Source organism: Haliotis cracherodii, unplaced genomic scaffold, assembly GCF_022045235.1.
Source record: "Haliotis cracherodii isolate W230 unplaced genomic scaffold, xgHalCrac1.p SCAF_24, whole genome shotgun sequence".
In the NCBI taxonomy this organism is placed as follows: Eukaryota; Metazoa; Mollusca; class Gastropoda; order Lepetellida; family Haliotidae; genus Haliotis; species Haliotis cracherodii.
The window spans coordinates 9,397,120-9,414,235 of record NW_027266280.1 but is presented as its reverse complement, the minus strand read 5'-3'; the positions used below and the strand labels follow the sequence as shown (position 1 = coordinate 9,414,235).

Below are 17,116 nucleotides of genomic sequence, written 5' to 3'. Positions count from 1 at the left end.
AAACAATGTAAAAGTCACTCGCTGCTATAATAAATAACATTTCTTGTCAAAGTTAAATTGTTTATGGTAACATTATCAATACATGTGATAATGTTAATTACGATATGTTGACAAAACAAACTTTGCAAAAGTTATTGCGCCACGCGCATTCCATGCTGGAATTCTTACCTGGTTTTCCGACAAGTGTTTCGGTAGAATAGCGTCGTAGACGCTGAAAAACTGCTCTAAATTATTTTCTCGCAGTGAACAACCTAAGAGAAAGGCATATTTTTCAGTTTCATGAACATTTTCATCCAAAGGATGGTCCATTTTCTCAAGCGGCCATCTTGAATGGACAAGCCCGTCGCCAAGCAATTCTCTCGCGAGATTGTTCGAGACGTGTTCTGTTTCCTGATCATTTTCTATTTATTTCGGATTAGTAATTCTACATCGCTTGTGACAACGTGTCTGACAAAATGGCAGTAAACGTGTTCTTGTTCGTCCCTAACATCATAGGTACGTTTATGTTTCATTTTATTTATTACATTCCTCCAAAGTGCATTAATAATTTCCTTGGTTCTAAATATTGAGGGTCCATATGGGGGGAGGGGCACCTTGTTGACATTTGACTTCAGTGATTATAAGAACATGCTGTGCAATATATATACTAAGGTACATGTATTTGCACATAAACGGCCATTCGTGAGTTCTATTAGGTTATTTTGCACCAACATGGAAAATGTCTATTGTGTCAGTTTGGAATTCAAGAAAATATTATTGATCTTATGGTAAAATTTGATGAAATCAAAGCTTGCCAACAATAATAACTTAATCAATTATCATTACAAGATGTTTAAAACATATTTACCAAGGTGACATACGCATATTGGTTGTTGTTTGAAATTATCAACATCACACAATACTGATTGGACCCTCTTGATCAACAACGTGTCTGATACTTGAGTGTGACTGAAGAAGGACACAGAATAAATCTTGGGAAAGTTTCTAAGTTTCAGACTACACTAGGTTCTCCTGTCAAAAGTACACATATTCAGCATTGACCTCTCCTACCTCTCGGATTTTGAAAATATAAAATAAAGTTGAATAACCATGATAACTGCAATTATCAATTATGCTTATCTGTATTTTACATGTTACATTGTGGGATGTAAGCCATTGTGCAGATCAATAGGACCTGAAAGGTTTTATCAGCTGAGAGGACAATATTTGGCCCTAAGTCTGAAGTCAGTAAAACTTCCAAATTCATATTGTTATAGTTATGATTAGCCTAGTGGCCGATAACAGGACCAACAGAAGGAAGAGACTCTTATGATGTTTAGTTACCGGTTAAGAATGGACTTCAATATATTTTACCTTTATGGAGCTATAAACATGAAAATACAGAGGGCAAACTGTGTAAATCTGTGCATTGGTTTTTATATTTATACCTCCATAAACACAAAAAAACATGCTGAAGTCAATTCTTAAAAATAAATTTATGTGCGTCCAAAATGATATAACATTTCAGAGTGTTTATTTAATCTTTAACACATCCAAAATTGTTGACAACATCATAAAATGAATGACATCATTCAGCACAATAATGCAACACAGGCCACACCCGTTCCATTATCAGCCACTCAGGAAAATGTATTCTGTTAGTGGGTGTGGCCTACTTTTTTCTTTCTTTTTTGTCAAATGCAACAAAATCACTTGCAATTTGTTCATTTATTATTAACTGTGATGCATGTAATGTTAAAATAGCTTTGAATTTTGAAATAAGAACTTAATAATATACAAATGTTGAACAAGAGAGAAACAATTCAAAATTTGCCTAAGGGCATTTGTTTCGAACCCTAGGCAAATCCCTGCCATTAATTGTTTTCAGTTGCCTTTGTCTTGATATGTAAAACAGATAATACTTCCGTCTTATGTAATGTGTAAAAGTCCATCCATTAAGACTAAAGTCTGCTGAAAATAATATCAAGAGACGGGTTATTGCTAGTAGACTCAAAGATTTGACACTTCTTGGACTTGAGGGGCGGTCGGGTAGCCTAGTGGTTAAAGCGTTCTCTCGTCACGCCGAAGACCCGGGTTCGATTCCCAACATGGGTACAATGTATGAAGCCCATTTCTGGTGTGCCCCCGCCGTGATATTGCTGGAATATTGCTAAAAGCAGCGTAAAACCATACACACTCACTCACTCTAGGACTTGATTGAGAAGAACAAGAACAACTGGCCTAGCAATATGGACTGTCTGACTCTGTCATATGTAGGTACAAAATACTACACATAAACACACAGAGACTTTCAATGAATGATGAATGTGGAGGCATACTACCATTTTACAACCAAAATTATTGATGCGAAACAAGATGCTATATGAGCTGGCTGACAAGTAGTGTCAAAGTGATTCTCCTGTGTTGGGTTCCAGATTATTTCCGTGTGATCTTCGCGTTCATGTCCTTCTACTACATGCCCCATGATCACGTGAAGGCGTCCATCTTGTACCTGTTGAGTGGCTTCCTCGATGCCTTTGATGGCCTTGCGGCGAGAATGCTCAATCAAGGTAAGTCAAGTCCTGTTGTGAGTCCGGGTTAGATTTGCTCCCCCTAACCCGATGCTGGTTGTAAGAGGCGACCAAATGGATCGGATGGTCAGGCTTGGTGACTTGTGTGTCATCATACACGGCAGTGTGGATCATTCTACACCATGTCGGTGCGGTCAGGTAGCCTAGTGGTATAAGTGTTCGCTCGTCAGAAGACCTGCGTTCGATTCCCGACATGGGTACAATGTGTGAAGCCCATTTGTGGTGTCCCCCGCCGTGATATTGCTGGAATATTGCTAAAAGCGGCGTAAAACCTCACTCACTCTTCACCATATCAATCACTAGATTGTCTGGTCTAGACTCGGTTATTTACTGACTGCTGTCATAGAGCTTGATTTTTTGAGTGCACCTTTTTTGAGTGCAACAAACTAACAAACAAATACACAAACAAGGTAAGTAAAAGCTTCTCGAAATGTATTGATTGTGCTAAGATGTTGAAAAACGTTCATACCCAAATGGGGTGTGTTGTGCCCAAAGCATCCTTTCCCCTTTCTGAGTAGGGTGGGAGGGGTAGCCTACTGGTTAAAGTGTTTGCTTGTCCTGCCAAAGGCCCTGGTTCAATTCCAACACAGATTCAATGTGTGAAGCCCATTTCTGGTGACCCCAGTAATATGGTTGAAATATTGCAAAACCTGTTTAAAGAAATATTTACTCACATTCAATGAACATTTTGTACAAAAATATAAAAAAAGGACTGTATTCTGTGTCAGCTGTGACTGTGAACAGGAGGCCACGGGCCAAGAGTACATTGCGAAGAGATGCTGGCGTACAGTGTTAGAGCTGATATTCCCAGGCACATTAGTATTCCCATTGTGTGAAGCCCTTAATCATGTTAATGGGGGCCCCATGCCGCTATGGAATAATGCTAAAAGCTGCATAAAACCCATCCTTGACAATGAAGCCCGAGTTAGCCGTTTGTGCTTAAAACATCCAGATTTGTAAACTGTTAACGTGGTTAACAAGCAGCATGGTATACATGGTTAACAAGAACATTTGTTTGACACAAGACCATAGGGTTGGTTGAAAAGCTCTAAGTCTCATATACAAGTACTTGATCACTGCATGTTCCTCAAGTTGTCCATTTTCCAAAGGTCATAGGGCAGTGGGGTAGCCTAGTGGATTCAAGCATTTGCTCGTCACGCTGAAGGCCCGGGTTCGATTCCCAATATTGGTACAATATGTGAAGCCCATTTCTGGTGTCCACCTCTGTGATATTGCTGAAATATTGCTAAAAGCGGCATAAAACAATACTCACTCACTCAAAAGGTCAAAGACCCCTGCTTCATTTACTGACTTGTCACTGAGGAACATTTGTCCAGACGATGCAGGTGTTTGTGGATATACTGTATTAGACGTAATAAGCGCCCCGCTCTCATAAGCGCCCACGGCGATATTTGCTAATATATTGGCTAGTGAACAATCCCAATTAGCACCCCTTCCGATTGATCAATGTACACAAGACCTATTTATTCGTGTATAATACGCACTCATGTGTAATAAGCACCCTCAATTATGGGCAAATAAACTCTGGAAAAATATATATGTTGTATATAAACATTTCAGGCTGTCAGCATAAACCACAAAATTTATCTTTCAACTCTGTTTTTTATCACCAAAATGATATTCTAATAAGAGCCCCCTATTTCTAATTTTGAGAGCGCCCTGGGCGCTTATTACGTCGAATACGGTACCTTAATGAAAGAATGTTATGTCCACAACAAAATATTTTACTATTGCGCCGTTCCTTCTATATGAGACTCAGAACTTATCACTCAACCCTTGTAGTCCATTTTCTTTAGCCAAATAATAAAAAGTGTATATTAGTCACAGATGCTATTGTTACATTTGTAGAATGTATTCAACTCACCAGCATCAGCCCTAGATAATTTCTTTGGTACATGTGCAGTATATGAGATACGTGTCAGCCATATTTAAAAGCCTCCCAAATGAACAACCTCAGAAACATGGTCAGAATGTTGATAACACTAACAGATTTGTATAATTATACCACAAATTATAATGTAAATATGGTACGACTGGTAATAGTTGAATGTAATGGAATGTTAAATCGTGTCGCGGAGCATGAAGCTGACAAACGGTAAGTGATTTTGAATCGGCAATTTGTTGTAATTTGTTGTCAATAAAACATGTTGCTGGTATCTGGTATACTGCAAGCCATGACTTTCAGTTTTCCGGAAGTAAGCTACTTGCACGGTCAATTAATGTAGGTGTTTGTGTTAGCTGAAGTTTTAATGTTCTAGGAAGCCGCCTAGGTCACATGTTGGACCAGCTGATCGACCGGATCACCACGATGTGTCTGTGTGGAGCCCTCTGCTTCTTCTACCCCAAGTACATGCTGTTTTTCCAGTTCAGTATGGCCCTCGACATCTTCAGTCACTGGATCCACGTCCAGAGGTAGGTCCACATCCTCAGTCACTGGATCCACGTCCAGAGGTAGGTCCACATCTTCAGTCACTGGATCCACGTCCAGAGGTAGGTCGACATCTTCAGTCACTGGATCCATGTCCGGAGGTAGGTCCACATCTTCAGTCACTGGATCCACGTCCAGAGGTAGGTCGACATCTTCAGTCACTGGATCCACGTCCAGAGGTAGGTCCACATCTTCAGTCACTGGATCCACGTCTGGAGGTAGGTCGACATCTTCAGTCACTGGATCCATGTCTGGAGGTAGGTCCACATCTTCCATGATCTAGATCCATGTTCAGAGGTACGTCGACACTGTTAGTCGCTGGATCCACGTCCGGAGGTAGGTCGACATCTTCTGTGTCTAGATCCATGTCTAGAGGTAGGTCGAGGCTGCAGTCACTGTATCCACGTCCAGAGGTAGGTTGATAATGTCAGTCACTGGATCTATGTCTAGAGGTAGGTCGAGGATGCAGTTACTGGATCCATGTCTAGAGATATGTTGATACAGTCAGTCACTGGATCCATGTCTAGAGGTAGGTCGAGGCTGCAGTCACTAGATCCATGTCTAGAGGTAGGTCGAGGCTGCAGTCACTAGATCCATGTCTAGAGGTAGGTCGAGGCTGCAGTCCCTTGATCCATGTCAAGAGGTAGGTCGAGGCTGCAGTCACTGGATCCACGTTCAGAGGTAGGTTGTCACTGTCAGTCACTGGATCCACATCAACATCTTCAGTCACTGGATCCACATCCAGAGGTAGGTCGACATTCTTAGTCACTAGATCTTCGTTATATTTCAAGACAATGATCTCGTAAGTTAGTATCTTCAAATATAAACAAAAATAAAAAAACAAATGTCCCTTAAAGGCTTCCGTATGATTTTGTTGTCATGGCAACAATGATGTCACAATGGTCTACAAAGCGATGAGATGCATTTTCATTGTAGTGATATCTCCTACAAGACATCGGGGTAGATTTCAGCAGCCACGTGATACCTCCTGTGGATGTTGGTTTTGGATGATAAAATAATGTTGATGTAGGATATATAAATAAAGATGAGACAATGTTAATGATAACTTTCAGGAGTTATGTTGATGATGATGATGATGATGATGATATCCTCATTACAGCTGCATGCTGGCAGGGAAGAACAGCCACAAAACAATCGACCTGTCTGGCAACTTCATTCTCCGCCATTACTACCACAACAGGGTGAGTTGAGTACTTAGTGGTCAACATACAGAGTTATCTCCCTAACCTATACCAGGATCCTCTGGTTCAAATCCAATTTTCTCCCCCCTCATGATCATTGGTCTGTCTTCATGATATTCATAATTTTGGGTTTGATATAAGATGATATAACAGGAATATCTTTCACACAAACACTCACTCACTCATGGCTTATGTGCTCGTCATGGAGACCATCTTGGTTTGATTCTCTGTGAGAGGCCCATTATTGTTGTCCGTGGTGGGACAATATTTGTGTTCATGAGACACATGATTTATGTGTTTGTCAAGGCGAGACTGCCTCCATAGTCTAGTGGTAGAGCTTCAACCCCGAGAGTGAAAGGTCCAGGGTTCGATCACCAGCTGTGTCATACAAAAAAACGTTAAAAGATGGTACTTGTTGTTACCCTGTCTGGCACTTGGCATTAAGGGGCTTAAACAAGGACTGGTCGGCTCAGAGTCAGTATGCTGTATCTGAGTGGGGTATTCATGTTAAACTGCAGCATGGTATCTCAGTGAGCTAGCATCATAAAATCGGCATCAGTCCGGACTAGTACAAGCAGCCACACACACACATGCACGTCGCTATATAAGTGCAATAATCTTGGACACGAAGTTAAGCCCCATTTCACCTCACCACGCCTCATCATGGACACGATCTTGGTTTGATTCTCTATGAGAAGCCCATGATTTTTGTATCTGCAGTCATGAGTTCCACCCATATTCTTTTCCATGAGACAATCACCAGTGTTGAAACTAGGTCTCTGACGGTAACCATGGTAACTTGACATTCCACCATCTGGCTTGGATATTGAGTGAGGGGTTGTTGTACTATAGAAAATATTGGCAACCTTCCTGTACTCACTGAATAAGGCTAAAGCAAATAATAGTCTTGGTTCTCAGGCACCGCCTGCATCATCATAAAGTCTGCCGCACGTTTTGTTTTTATTTCCATTTTCAAAAAAAAGATAAAAATCCTAATACTAAACAACCATGCGATCCAGTATAGCACACAGTTACCTCCCTTTACATGCATATGCTTTACTGTGCATCTCGTGTTATGGTCATGGCAGCAACAAGTTTGTATGCTTGTTTATGTAGGGATGCTCTTTCCCAGGTTGACGGTACACAACTGTTTATTTGGGCACATACTAGTTTGATCAAGCAAAAAAAACAACAAAGCACCGCCTGCCCACACAAAATTTTCAAAAGTCTTTGCCTGTGAACCAATTCTTTTATTTTTTTAAGCTTAATACACATGATGCAGGAATGTTTTCTTGCTCAGTCACGATGGATCTTAGCTCTCTGGTGACCCATCGTATCACGTTTTGCTTACATGGATCGATGTGGGGTCCGTTTTACCTATACGCAAACAAATTGTGAATGGATGCAGGTTGTGATTGTTTGAATCATATCATTCTTATGAACATTTAAGAATTAACTTAATATTTTTGGAGGGGGTGGGTTAGCCCAGTGGTTAAAGTGTTTATTTGTCACGCAAAAAAGACCCAGGTTTCTTTCCCCACATTGGTACAATGTGTGCCCATTTCTGTTGTGCTCCGTCGTAATGTTGTTGAAATATTTCTACTCACTTAATATTTTTTGTGGGGGCACGGGTGGCCCAGTCGTCTAAGGCTCGGCAATTGGCTGTGCAGAGTTGCGTCCCTTGGGCACGCCAGAAACCTATGATTGTGGGTTCGAATACCGGTTCGCCCCAATTATGTTTCTAGGTTTGTCAGCACCATACCCGTGCTCGTGGGTTTCACCGAAGTGGTAAATGTCTTAGACCTGCATCACTTCAGGCTTTCCTCCCACATTAAGCTGACACGCCGCGATATGACTGGAATACTGTTAAAAGTGGCGTTAAACCCAACTCACTCACTCACTCACTAATATTTTTAGTGGTTGTCGAGTTATAAAAGTAGAAACCCCTTATAAGAAATACCGCTGTGCACACAGGATAATGTTTAGAACATGACCGCAACAATATGTCGAAATTTTGTTTTATGAACAAATACATTAACAATGATAACTTCACAGAAGGCATTTTAAACATTAACATGTTTTGTAACATTAACGAAACAAAACATTACGAAATCAATGACATCTTTCAGAGCTATGATGCGACGCAAGCCTCACCCGTTCTATTTATTATCAACCAATCATGAAACAGTAGTTTGGCCAAATTCCCGTTTGGTTTGTGGAAACATAAACACAAAGCAATTTCCCCCTAGTGGTTGTCTGGAGAGGTTCTCTGGAGAGGTTCTCCATCATGATTTTCCTTAGCTGTTCTCTCTAGCGGTTCTCTGGAGCTTTTCTCCGTAGTGGTTCTCCATCGTGGCTCTCCATCGTGGTTCGCCGTGGCTTTTCTCTGGAGTGTTTCTCCATAGCATTTCTCCATCGTGGTTCTCTATAGTGGTTTTCCTTAGCTGTTCTCTGGAGCATTTCTCCATCGTGGTTCTCTATAGTGGTTTTCCTCAGGTTTTCTCTGGAGCGTTTCTCCATAGCGATTCTCCATCATGGTTCTCCATCCTTGTTCACCATAGCTTTTCTCTGGAGGGTTTCTCTGGAGAGTTTCCGTATTTTATTTAAGACACTGCATCATTTGAACATTTCTATTCCTTGCAGACAATTCTGTTTGTGATGTGTGCTGCCAATGAGCTGTTCTTCTGTCTGTTGTACCTGACCTACTGGACCCCTGGACCCATATGTGAGTCTTAAATGTAGAGAATCTTGCAGACAACTTTTGTCATGATTGTGATAGAATATGTATATAATATCGTAAAGATAAATCTTGTAAGTCACTTCCTTATTAGGCATTATGAAGTCATATCAAATACAAATATGTATGAAGTTATGTAGAGTTAATGTTTCACATATAATTTATATATGAGGTCACACAGATATATATGGAGTAATGTGCAGGCTTACATATCAAAGAGACTGCCTCCGCCCAGAGAGCGGAAGGTCTGGGGTTCGATCCCCGGCCGCGTCATACCAAAAGACGTTAAAAGATGGTACTTGTACCAAGGACTGGTCGGCTCGGAGTCAGTATACTGTGTCTGAGTGGGGTATTCATGTTAAACTGCGGCATGGTATCTCAGTGGGCTAGCACTATAAATCGGCATCAGTCCAGACTAGTACAAGCAGCCACACAAACACACACACGTACATGCACGTCGCTATATAAGTGCAATAATCTTGAACGCGACGTTAAACCCCATTTCACCTCCCCTCACATATCAAAGACCTTACATATGAGGTCACAACCAGAAACACATAAGATCATGTGCAGGATTATGAGTGTCCACATGCAGATATTCAGTCTGACATTGTGTTGTAAATCTATTCAATATACAGCACTGTCCAAAGGCTAACACTTCATTTCTTGGACCCGCAAAGATCCGGGGTAGAATAGGTCTTCAGCAACCCATGCTTGCCATGAAAGGCAACTGTGGTTGTTGCAAGAGGCGACTAACGGGATCGGGTGGTCAGGCTCACTGACTTGGTTGATGCATGTCATCGTATCCCAATTGCGTAGATCGATGCTCATTATATCAATCACTGGATTGTCTGCCCAAGACTCGATTATTTACAGACCGCCGTCATATAGCTGGAATATTGCTGAGTGTGGCGTTAAACAACAAATAAACAAACTTCATTTCTTGAATGATCTTCAAGTAGTTTTATGTACAACCAGACCTTGACCCATTTCTTTAATGCCCTCAGTGCCTCTGGGCCCCCTGTCTATCGGACTGTGGACCCTCCTGCTCTACCTGTGTGCCCCTCTCTCCTTCATCAAAGCGGGCATCAGCGGCGTCCATCTCGTAACAGCATGTCAGAACCTGGCCATCATTGATGTTGCCGAGCGTGAGGCGGAGGAGCGCAAGAAAGCTGGGTAAAGGGAGACAACTTCATCAGCTTCAAGAATCTTCCATATGGATCTCCATCCACTCTTAACGAATGTTCTTGTGCTAGTTGTCCCCCTTGTTTATGTTGTCCATAGGTTGATGCATATTTCAATATCTAAGCATATAGCCACACTTTTACATTTTTGTGGTTTACTGATTACCCTTTGATCAAAACATTTTTGAAAAATTCAAATTCATACCTCAATTTGTGCAAAGCTATTCAATATTGTTAATGAATATGGAGGGGAGACGGGTAGCCAAGTGGTTAAAGCGTTCGCTTGTCACGCTGAAGACACGGGTTTGATCCCCCAGCTGGGTACAAAGTCTGAAGTCCATTTCTGGTGTCCCCTGTCGTGATATTTCTGGAATATTGCCGGAAGTGGCATAAAACCTCAGTCACTTCATCAATATGTGTCCTTGTGTTACATCTTGATTCTATTTTTTGGGGGGATTGGGTTGTGATCTGTAAACCGTGGCTAACAAAAGTGTAGCTCGAATGCTTGATGGTCTGTGCTAAATATTGTTAATAGTGCTCAGTAGAGAAGAGTTGTGTCCCTTGGGCATAACAGAAACCTATGGTCGTGGTTCAAATCCTGTTTTGCCCAAAAATGTTTCTAGCTTTGTCACACCATATACATGTTCATGGGTTTCACCGAAGTGGTAAACGTCCGAGACCTGCATCACTTCGGGTTTTGCTCCCACATGAAGCTGACACGCAGTGATATAACTGGAATACTGTTAAAAACAGCGTTAAACCCAACTCACTGTTTGTCCAGTATGGCAGGCCATATTGACATGTTACAAACTTGTTAGAGTATTTTCATAGTTGTTGATTATATTGCTACATTCTAATCAATCTGTCCAGGTCAAAAGTATTTTCACAATGTGCTAAAAATGGCTTCTAGTGTTGCAACGAACAGTTTCTAGTCTACTTGTCCTTATAATGATAACATATAGCAAAACCCTTAAAAATGGCAAATTTCTACTAGTCCTTATAATACCTTTACTATTGACCAGTCATGACCAGTCAAAAGGCGACTAACGGGATCGGGTGGTCAGGCTCGCTGACTTGGTTGATACATGTCATTGATCTCAATTTCATGGATTGATGCTCATGATATTAATCACTGGATTGTCTGGCCCAGACTTGATTATTTACAGACCGCCGTCATATAGCTGGAATATTGCTGAGTGTGGTGTTAAACAACAAACAAACCAAACCAAACAAACTATTGGCCAGTTAGGCAAGAACTACAGGACTAGTGCCAGTTTCTAATGCTGATATATTGATGTGTGAGGAGAGTAATTCTGTGTGACAGCGACACGTCTTTTATAAACCAAAATGAAATTTATTGTAGTTTGTTAATAAAACACCATTTTGAGGGCAAACTCCAGAACATATTGACCAATCAGACACCAGACGCAGATCCAGAGGGAGGTAGGGGGGTGATGGTGCACGGAGGCACATGCACCCTCTTTGAAGCCACTAAACCTATTGACATGTTCAAACACATAAACATTTGGTAACATGTTTTCAATAAACAACAAATAGTTGTTTTTTTAATTTGGTGCTGGCATTTTTTTTTCAATTTTGAGGGTCCCGTCAATTTTCATAAGATCTGTATCCACGCTTAGACACTTATGGTTTTACAAGATGTGTTGATAAAGTGCAAACAAAGGTGTATAAAACACAGAGTGGTTACAGATCGAGGGAAATACCCTAATCTCAGTTCCAACATATTTATATTGTTATGGATGAGTACTAATCACGACTGAATTGAATCAATGTTTGTAAAATGTTCAGAGACAAAGATACTGCAACACAAAAATATGCAGAAATAATTTGTATTACACTGAAACCAAACTGTTATTGGTTTGTGTAAATACTGTTGTGGGGGAATGATAGCTTTTGAAATCGTAGACCAAGGGAGATAACTAGAGCTGTCTTCTCTTCATACAGCTTGTTCCGTGTGGCCGTGGAAATCTTGTGTAATATTGTATCATCAGCAGCATTTAATCATGAACTGTTATTTATTATGCATCAAACATGTCGGATCATAAATTCGAAAATTGCAATATCATCCTAATCAGCCATAATAGTCTGTTTTAAACCCTTCCCCAACAAGATGGGTCAATATTATTACTTAGAATTTTTCAACACAGACCAACATATGTGACTCAGGAACAGCATAAGGCACACATTAGAGATAGTCAGATTACATGAATATGACATATAGTCATATATGTGGGGGTCATGGGTGGTCCAATCATCTAAGATTGTGCAGAGTTGTGTCCCTTGGGCATGCCAAAAACCTATGATTGTGGTGGGTTCAAATCCCGGTTTGCCCCGATTATGTTTCTAGGTTTGTCAGCACCCTACCCGTGCTCGTAGGTTTCACTGAAGTGGTAAACGTCTTAGAACTGCATCACTTCCGGCTTTCCTCCCACGTAAAGCTGACACGATATAACTGTAATACTGTTAAAAGCAGCGTGAAACCCAACTCACTCACTCGGAAATTCACATCCCTACACCAAAATTATACTTCGCTGTGTCAAGATTTGCGGACACCTCCGTAGAAGGTTGCCCCAGGTGAACGCTAAACAACACCCAATCAAAATGTAGGATGCATGGGTTCTTGATCCAATCAGATGCAAGCTTTCTTAAACAATTCAGCTTCATATCTTTAACACCTCGATTGGGAAATTTTGATCTCTTCCATAGGGAACTGCTACAGGACCCAGATATACCCTCAATAGTACACCACTGTGCATGTGGATACCTTGGTACTCAGAAATGACAGGAAGTATTAAACATCTATATTATAATAGTGCTGTTTTATTTCCACAATTTTATTTGTTTTAGAGATCTGATATGGTCGTCTGAATGTTCCACTCACTGTACCATGAGTTAAGAAGCTTCGATGCTGATTGGCTGATTAGATAGTTCACCTGACGCGGCATTCGATGATAGTGATTTCAGATCTTCACACAGATAATAATAATAATCATATCAGTGTAAATGTTTTGAATTTAATCAAACTGAAATTGAGCCATACTTACAACATGATTAGGCTAACGTTATCATAGTTCATTACAATGTCGGGGCGGTCGGGTAGCCTAGTGGTTAAAGCGTTCGCTCGTCACGCCGAAGACCCGGGTTTGATTCCCGACATGGGTACAATGTGTGAAGCCCATTTCTTGTGTCCCCTGCCGTGATGTTGCTGGAATATTGCTAAAAGCAGCGTAAAACCCTACTCACTCACTCACTAATTACAATGTCTGTGATTGGCAAGATGAGGTCTACACGTGGCAGTGGAACCTGGGATGGAATGAAGTCATGGTGTTATTTGCAAAAGAATTACCGTATTTGACGTGATAAGCGCCTGGGGCGCTCTCAAAATTAGAAATAGGGGTCTCTCATTAGAATATAATTTAGGTGATACAAAAACAGAGTTGAAAAATTGTAAATTTCGTAGTTTATGCTGACAGCCTGAAATGATACAAAAGAAAAGTATCATAGATGAAAGATATATTTTCCCCGAATTTAATTGCCCATAATTAAGGGTGCATATAACAGACGAGTGCGTCTGTGCGAGTGCGAATAAATTAGTCTTGTGTACATTGATCAATCGGAAGGGGTGCTAATTGGGATTGTTCGCCAGCAAATATATTAGCAAATGTCGCAGTGGGCACTTATTAGAGCGGGGCGCTTATTACGTCGAATACGGTATATTGATAAAGATATGTTTTAGTGAAAAAGAACAAACAAATTGTTTACATAACCAACTAGTTGAAAACATGCAGGTGAAATACTTTCATGCTTGTTGATGTCCCAATTGTTCATATTTCTTGTTTGCATTTCATTTTATTTATTTTTTATGCTACTTTTGTAAACAAAATATCATAACTTTTTGTCATTTTTTACATTTTTGTGTTTTGTGCTTGAAATATCTACTGCATTTTTGTATTATTTTTCCACCTTTTATATTGCATTTCATTAAGTGTATAGAACAAGAAGACATTCATGCATATCTAATCATGCCCTTGGAAGAGTCTTGTATACATTGAGGAATTAAACCAAACAATATGAAAGCCAGAGTCGACTAACTGTCCAGATGTAAGCTGGAGCAAATTGTTCTGTCTGTCCAGGGACCTGGCTTTAGGACAAGAGTGGGCAGGAAAATTACATCCTTGAGTGTGAAATACTTGAAGACCCTCTCCAAATATGTATAATATTTTAGCATTCTGTTATTTTTTGAAAAAGTCTCAGAGAGGATGTACAGTAATTCTGTTATGTCGAAACAATGTCAAACAGAACTGAACATCATGTAGACTGGAATCAGTCTCTGTTCAACCCAAAATTACTAAAAAGAAAAAAGAGGTCTGTTTGATGTATTCTCCACTTCAGTGTGTTCAAAATGAATATTAATAAATAAGGGAAGAATGATTGTGTGTAATAACTTTTTGAAATTTATACATGTGCATTTTGGCAATCCTCAATGCTGATTGGTCAATTGAAGATATGATGTCATCCATTGTTCATGACGTCACAGATGATTACATTACATCATCGAAACAATAGGCTGCCCTCAGTGAAGTTTCTCTATCATGTTGACATTTCATGTTATTTCTTTATTTTCTCTCTTGAAATGTCAATGAGGAATATAGGGAATGACCTACTGGAAACTCAGAATTACGGATTATCTGTCCCTTATGAAGGAACGCTGTAAGATTCTCGCCATTTACTTGGGATTAGCACTATTCACTAAATAGAGACAGATAATCTGTGATACCTTGAAGCTTGTGGGTTATTCTCATTATCCTCATTGGTGTCTCTTTAATGGGGTCCGGGGTTCGATCCCCGACCGCGTCATACCAAAAGACGTTAAAAGATGGTACTTGTTACCCTGTGTGGCGCTCGGCATAAAGGGGGTAAAACAAGGACTGATCGGCTCGGAGTCAGTATACTGTGTCTGAGTGGGGTTTTCATGTTAAACTGCGGCATGGTATCTCAGTGAGCTAGCACTATAAATCTGCATCAGTCCGGACTAGTACAAGCAGCCACACAAACACACACACGTACATGCACGTCGCTATGTAAGTGCAATAATCTTGAACGCGACGTTAAACCCCATTTCACCTCACCTCACCTCTTTAACGGTGTGGAAACACTGTTTGAGTGTCTGTCTTTGGATCAGTTTGTTAAGATACTGTAATTTGTTTATTACAAATGGAGTTTAGTCGAGTCTTCATTAAGGGATGTAGTGCCATTGGATTAGGAGTCGTTGCTGGTGCAATATGAACTTATACTGCCAGTGTGTCTAGGTCATACGGTGTTGTATTGAATGTGTTGTATTTGAAAGATTATCTGAATGTGTGTTGTATATCGTATTGTCATTATATTACCAATAAACTACCATTCCCAGGATTCAACAGTGTGGTTATATTTTTGCAGTGAATCAAGTGAGAGAAATGTACCTTAATGTGTTTATTGTTCACGCATTGCTCACATAGCGCTCATCTCAAAGCAGCTGCCTGTAAGGTGGTCCCCTGAAAGTGCTTGAATTTGAGCCCTCCTCTGCTGCAGTTTTCTCAACCAACCATTTATGACAGATGTTAGAGATGTCATAACTGATATACATTCTTTATACACCTGGGGCATTTTTCTGATATGTGATTGGATGGCACTGTAGGTTAAGGTCACGTAGTATGAACTGGTTTTCGAAAAAACCCTTTTGAACACAATAACTTGAGTATTTATGACTGGAATTTGATGTAAGATGGGGTCTCAATCACACATAATGCAAGCCTTGGAGGCCTTGACAGACCACAGATAATTATGTCCTTAAGGACCACATGTAATTGAGGCCTTGAAGGACCACACGTAATGGAGGCCTTGAAGGACCACACGTAATGGAGGCCTTGATGGACCACACGTAATTGAGGCCTTGAAGGACCATACATAATGGAGGCCTTGAAGGACCACATATAATGGAGGCCTTGAAGGATCACACATAATGGAGGCCTTGAAGGACCACACGTAATGGAGGCCTTGAAGGACCACACATAATGGAGGCCTTGAGGTATAACACATAATGGAGGCCTTGATGGACCACATGTAACGGAGTCCTTGATGGACCACACATAATGGAGGCCTTTAAGGACCACACGTAATGAGGCCTTGAAGAATAACACATAATGGAGGCCTTGATGGACCACACATAATGGAGGCCTTGATGGACCACATGTAACGGAATCCTTGATGGACCACACATAATGGAGGCCTTGATGGACCACATGTAAAGGAATCCTTGATGGACCACACATAATGGAGGCCTTGAAGGACCACACATAATGGTGACGTTCTCAGGAAACAAACGAGTTATCGTCTATTGTTAGTAATTAGAAACGGTGAAGACACCTAACCAGAACATGAAGACAAACAGTCGCCTCCTACCAGATATCATCTTGTGTTATGTTTTGATACATTACCCAGTCAAAGGCACATCACTACCCCATACATTGTGTATCACTCCGCAGCACTACAAGCATGACACATGCAAGTAACTGATAGTCAGTTTTCAATAATTAAAACCCAATATATTACCCTTTTTTTATATGTAGATATAATGATGAAACTGTTACAAATCTCAACAATTGAAACATAGGAATCAACATTCTCTCATGACAAACATGGCGCGAACCAGAACATGATTGAATGTTTGCTTGAGTCACATATTCCATTAAATTTGAATGTTAGAATTCAACGATTCGGTATCGACCTCTGTTGCCGTAAGTGTTACCTTTAATAAGCCCATACCATAGTTTTATTTGATCATAATACGAAAATCACTCTAAAAAGAGACAATAAAACACCGAGTCCTGAATTTGTAAATACTATTTAATGAAATTGAAAATATTTTGAAATGTAGTTCTAAAGAACACACATAATAAGCTTGTGTTAATGAT

General features: G+C 40.4%; 2 protein-coding genes across 4 annotated transcripts in view; one reads left to right on the top strand and one right to left on the bottom strand.

Moving 5' to 3' along the window:
- Positions 1–340, bottom strand: part of LOC139472281 (serine-rich adhesin for platelets-like) — an 80,514-nt gene extending 80,174 nt beyond the window's left edge. The window contains exon 1 of the mRNA XM_071254706.1: positions 169–340. Within this exon, the coding sequence (XP_071110807.1) occupies positions 169–309 (141 nt within the window). The 5' untranslated portion in view covers positions 310–340. The remainder of the gene's footprint in view (positions 1–168) is intronic.
- LOC139472282 (CDP-diacylglycerol--inositol 3-phosphatidyltransferase-like) overlaps positions 1–13,728 on the top strand; it is a 57,740-nt gene extending 44,012 nt beyond the window's left edge. For 2 of the 3 annotated variants that reach the window (XM_071254712.1, XM_071254710.1), the window contains exons 2-6: positions 2,415–2,549; positions 4,850–5,003; positions 6,140–6,221; positions 8,865–8,946; positions 9,966–13,728. In XM_071254712.1, coding sequence (XP_071110813.1) covers positions 2,441–2,549; positions 4,850–5,003; positions 6,140–6,221; positions 8,865–8,946; positions 9,966–10,138 — 600 coding nt within the window. In that variant the 5' untranslated portion in view covers positions 2,415–2,440 and the 3' untranslated portion in view covers positions 10,139–13,728. Of the gene's footprint in view, positions 1–201; positions 496–2,414; positions 2,550–4,849; positions 5,004–6,139; positions 6,222–8,864; positions 8,947–9,965 lie in introns of those variants that run through there. The other variant, XM_071254709.1, reaches the window with a different exon arrangement.
- The last annotated feature ends 3,388 nt before the right edge of the window (positions 13,729–17,116 follow it).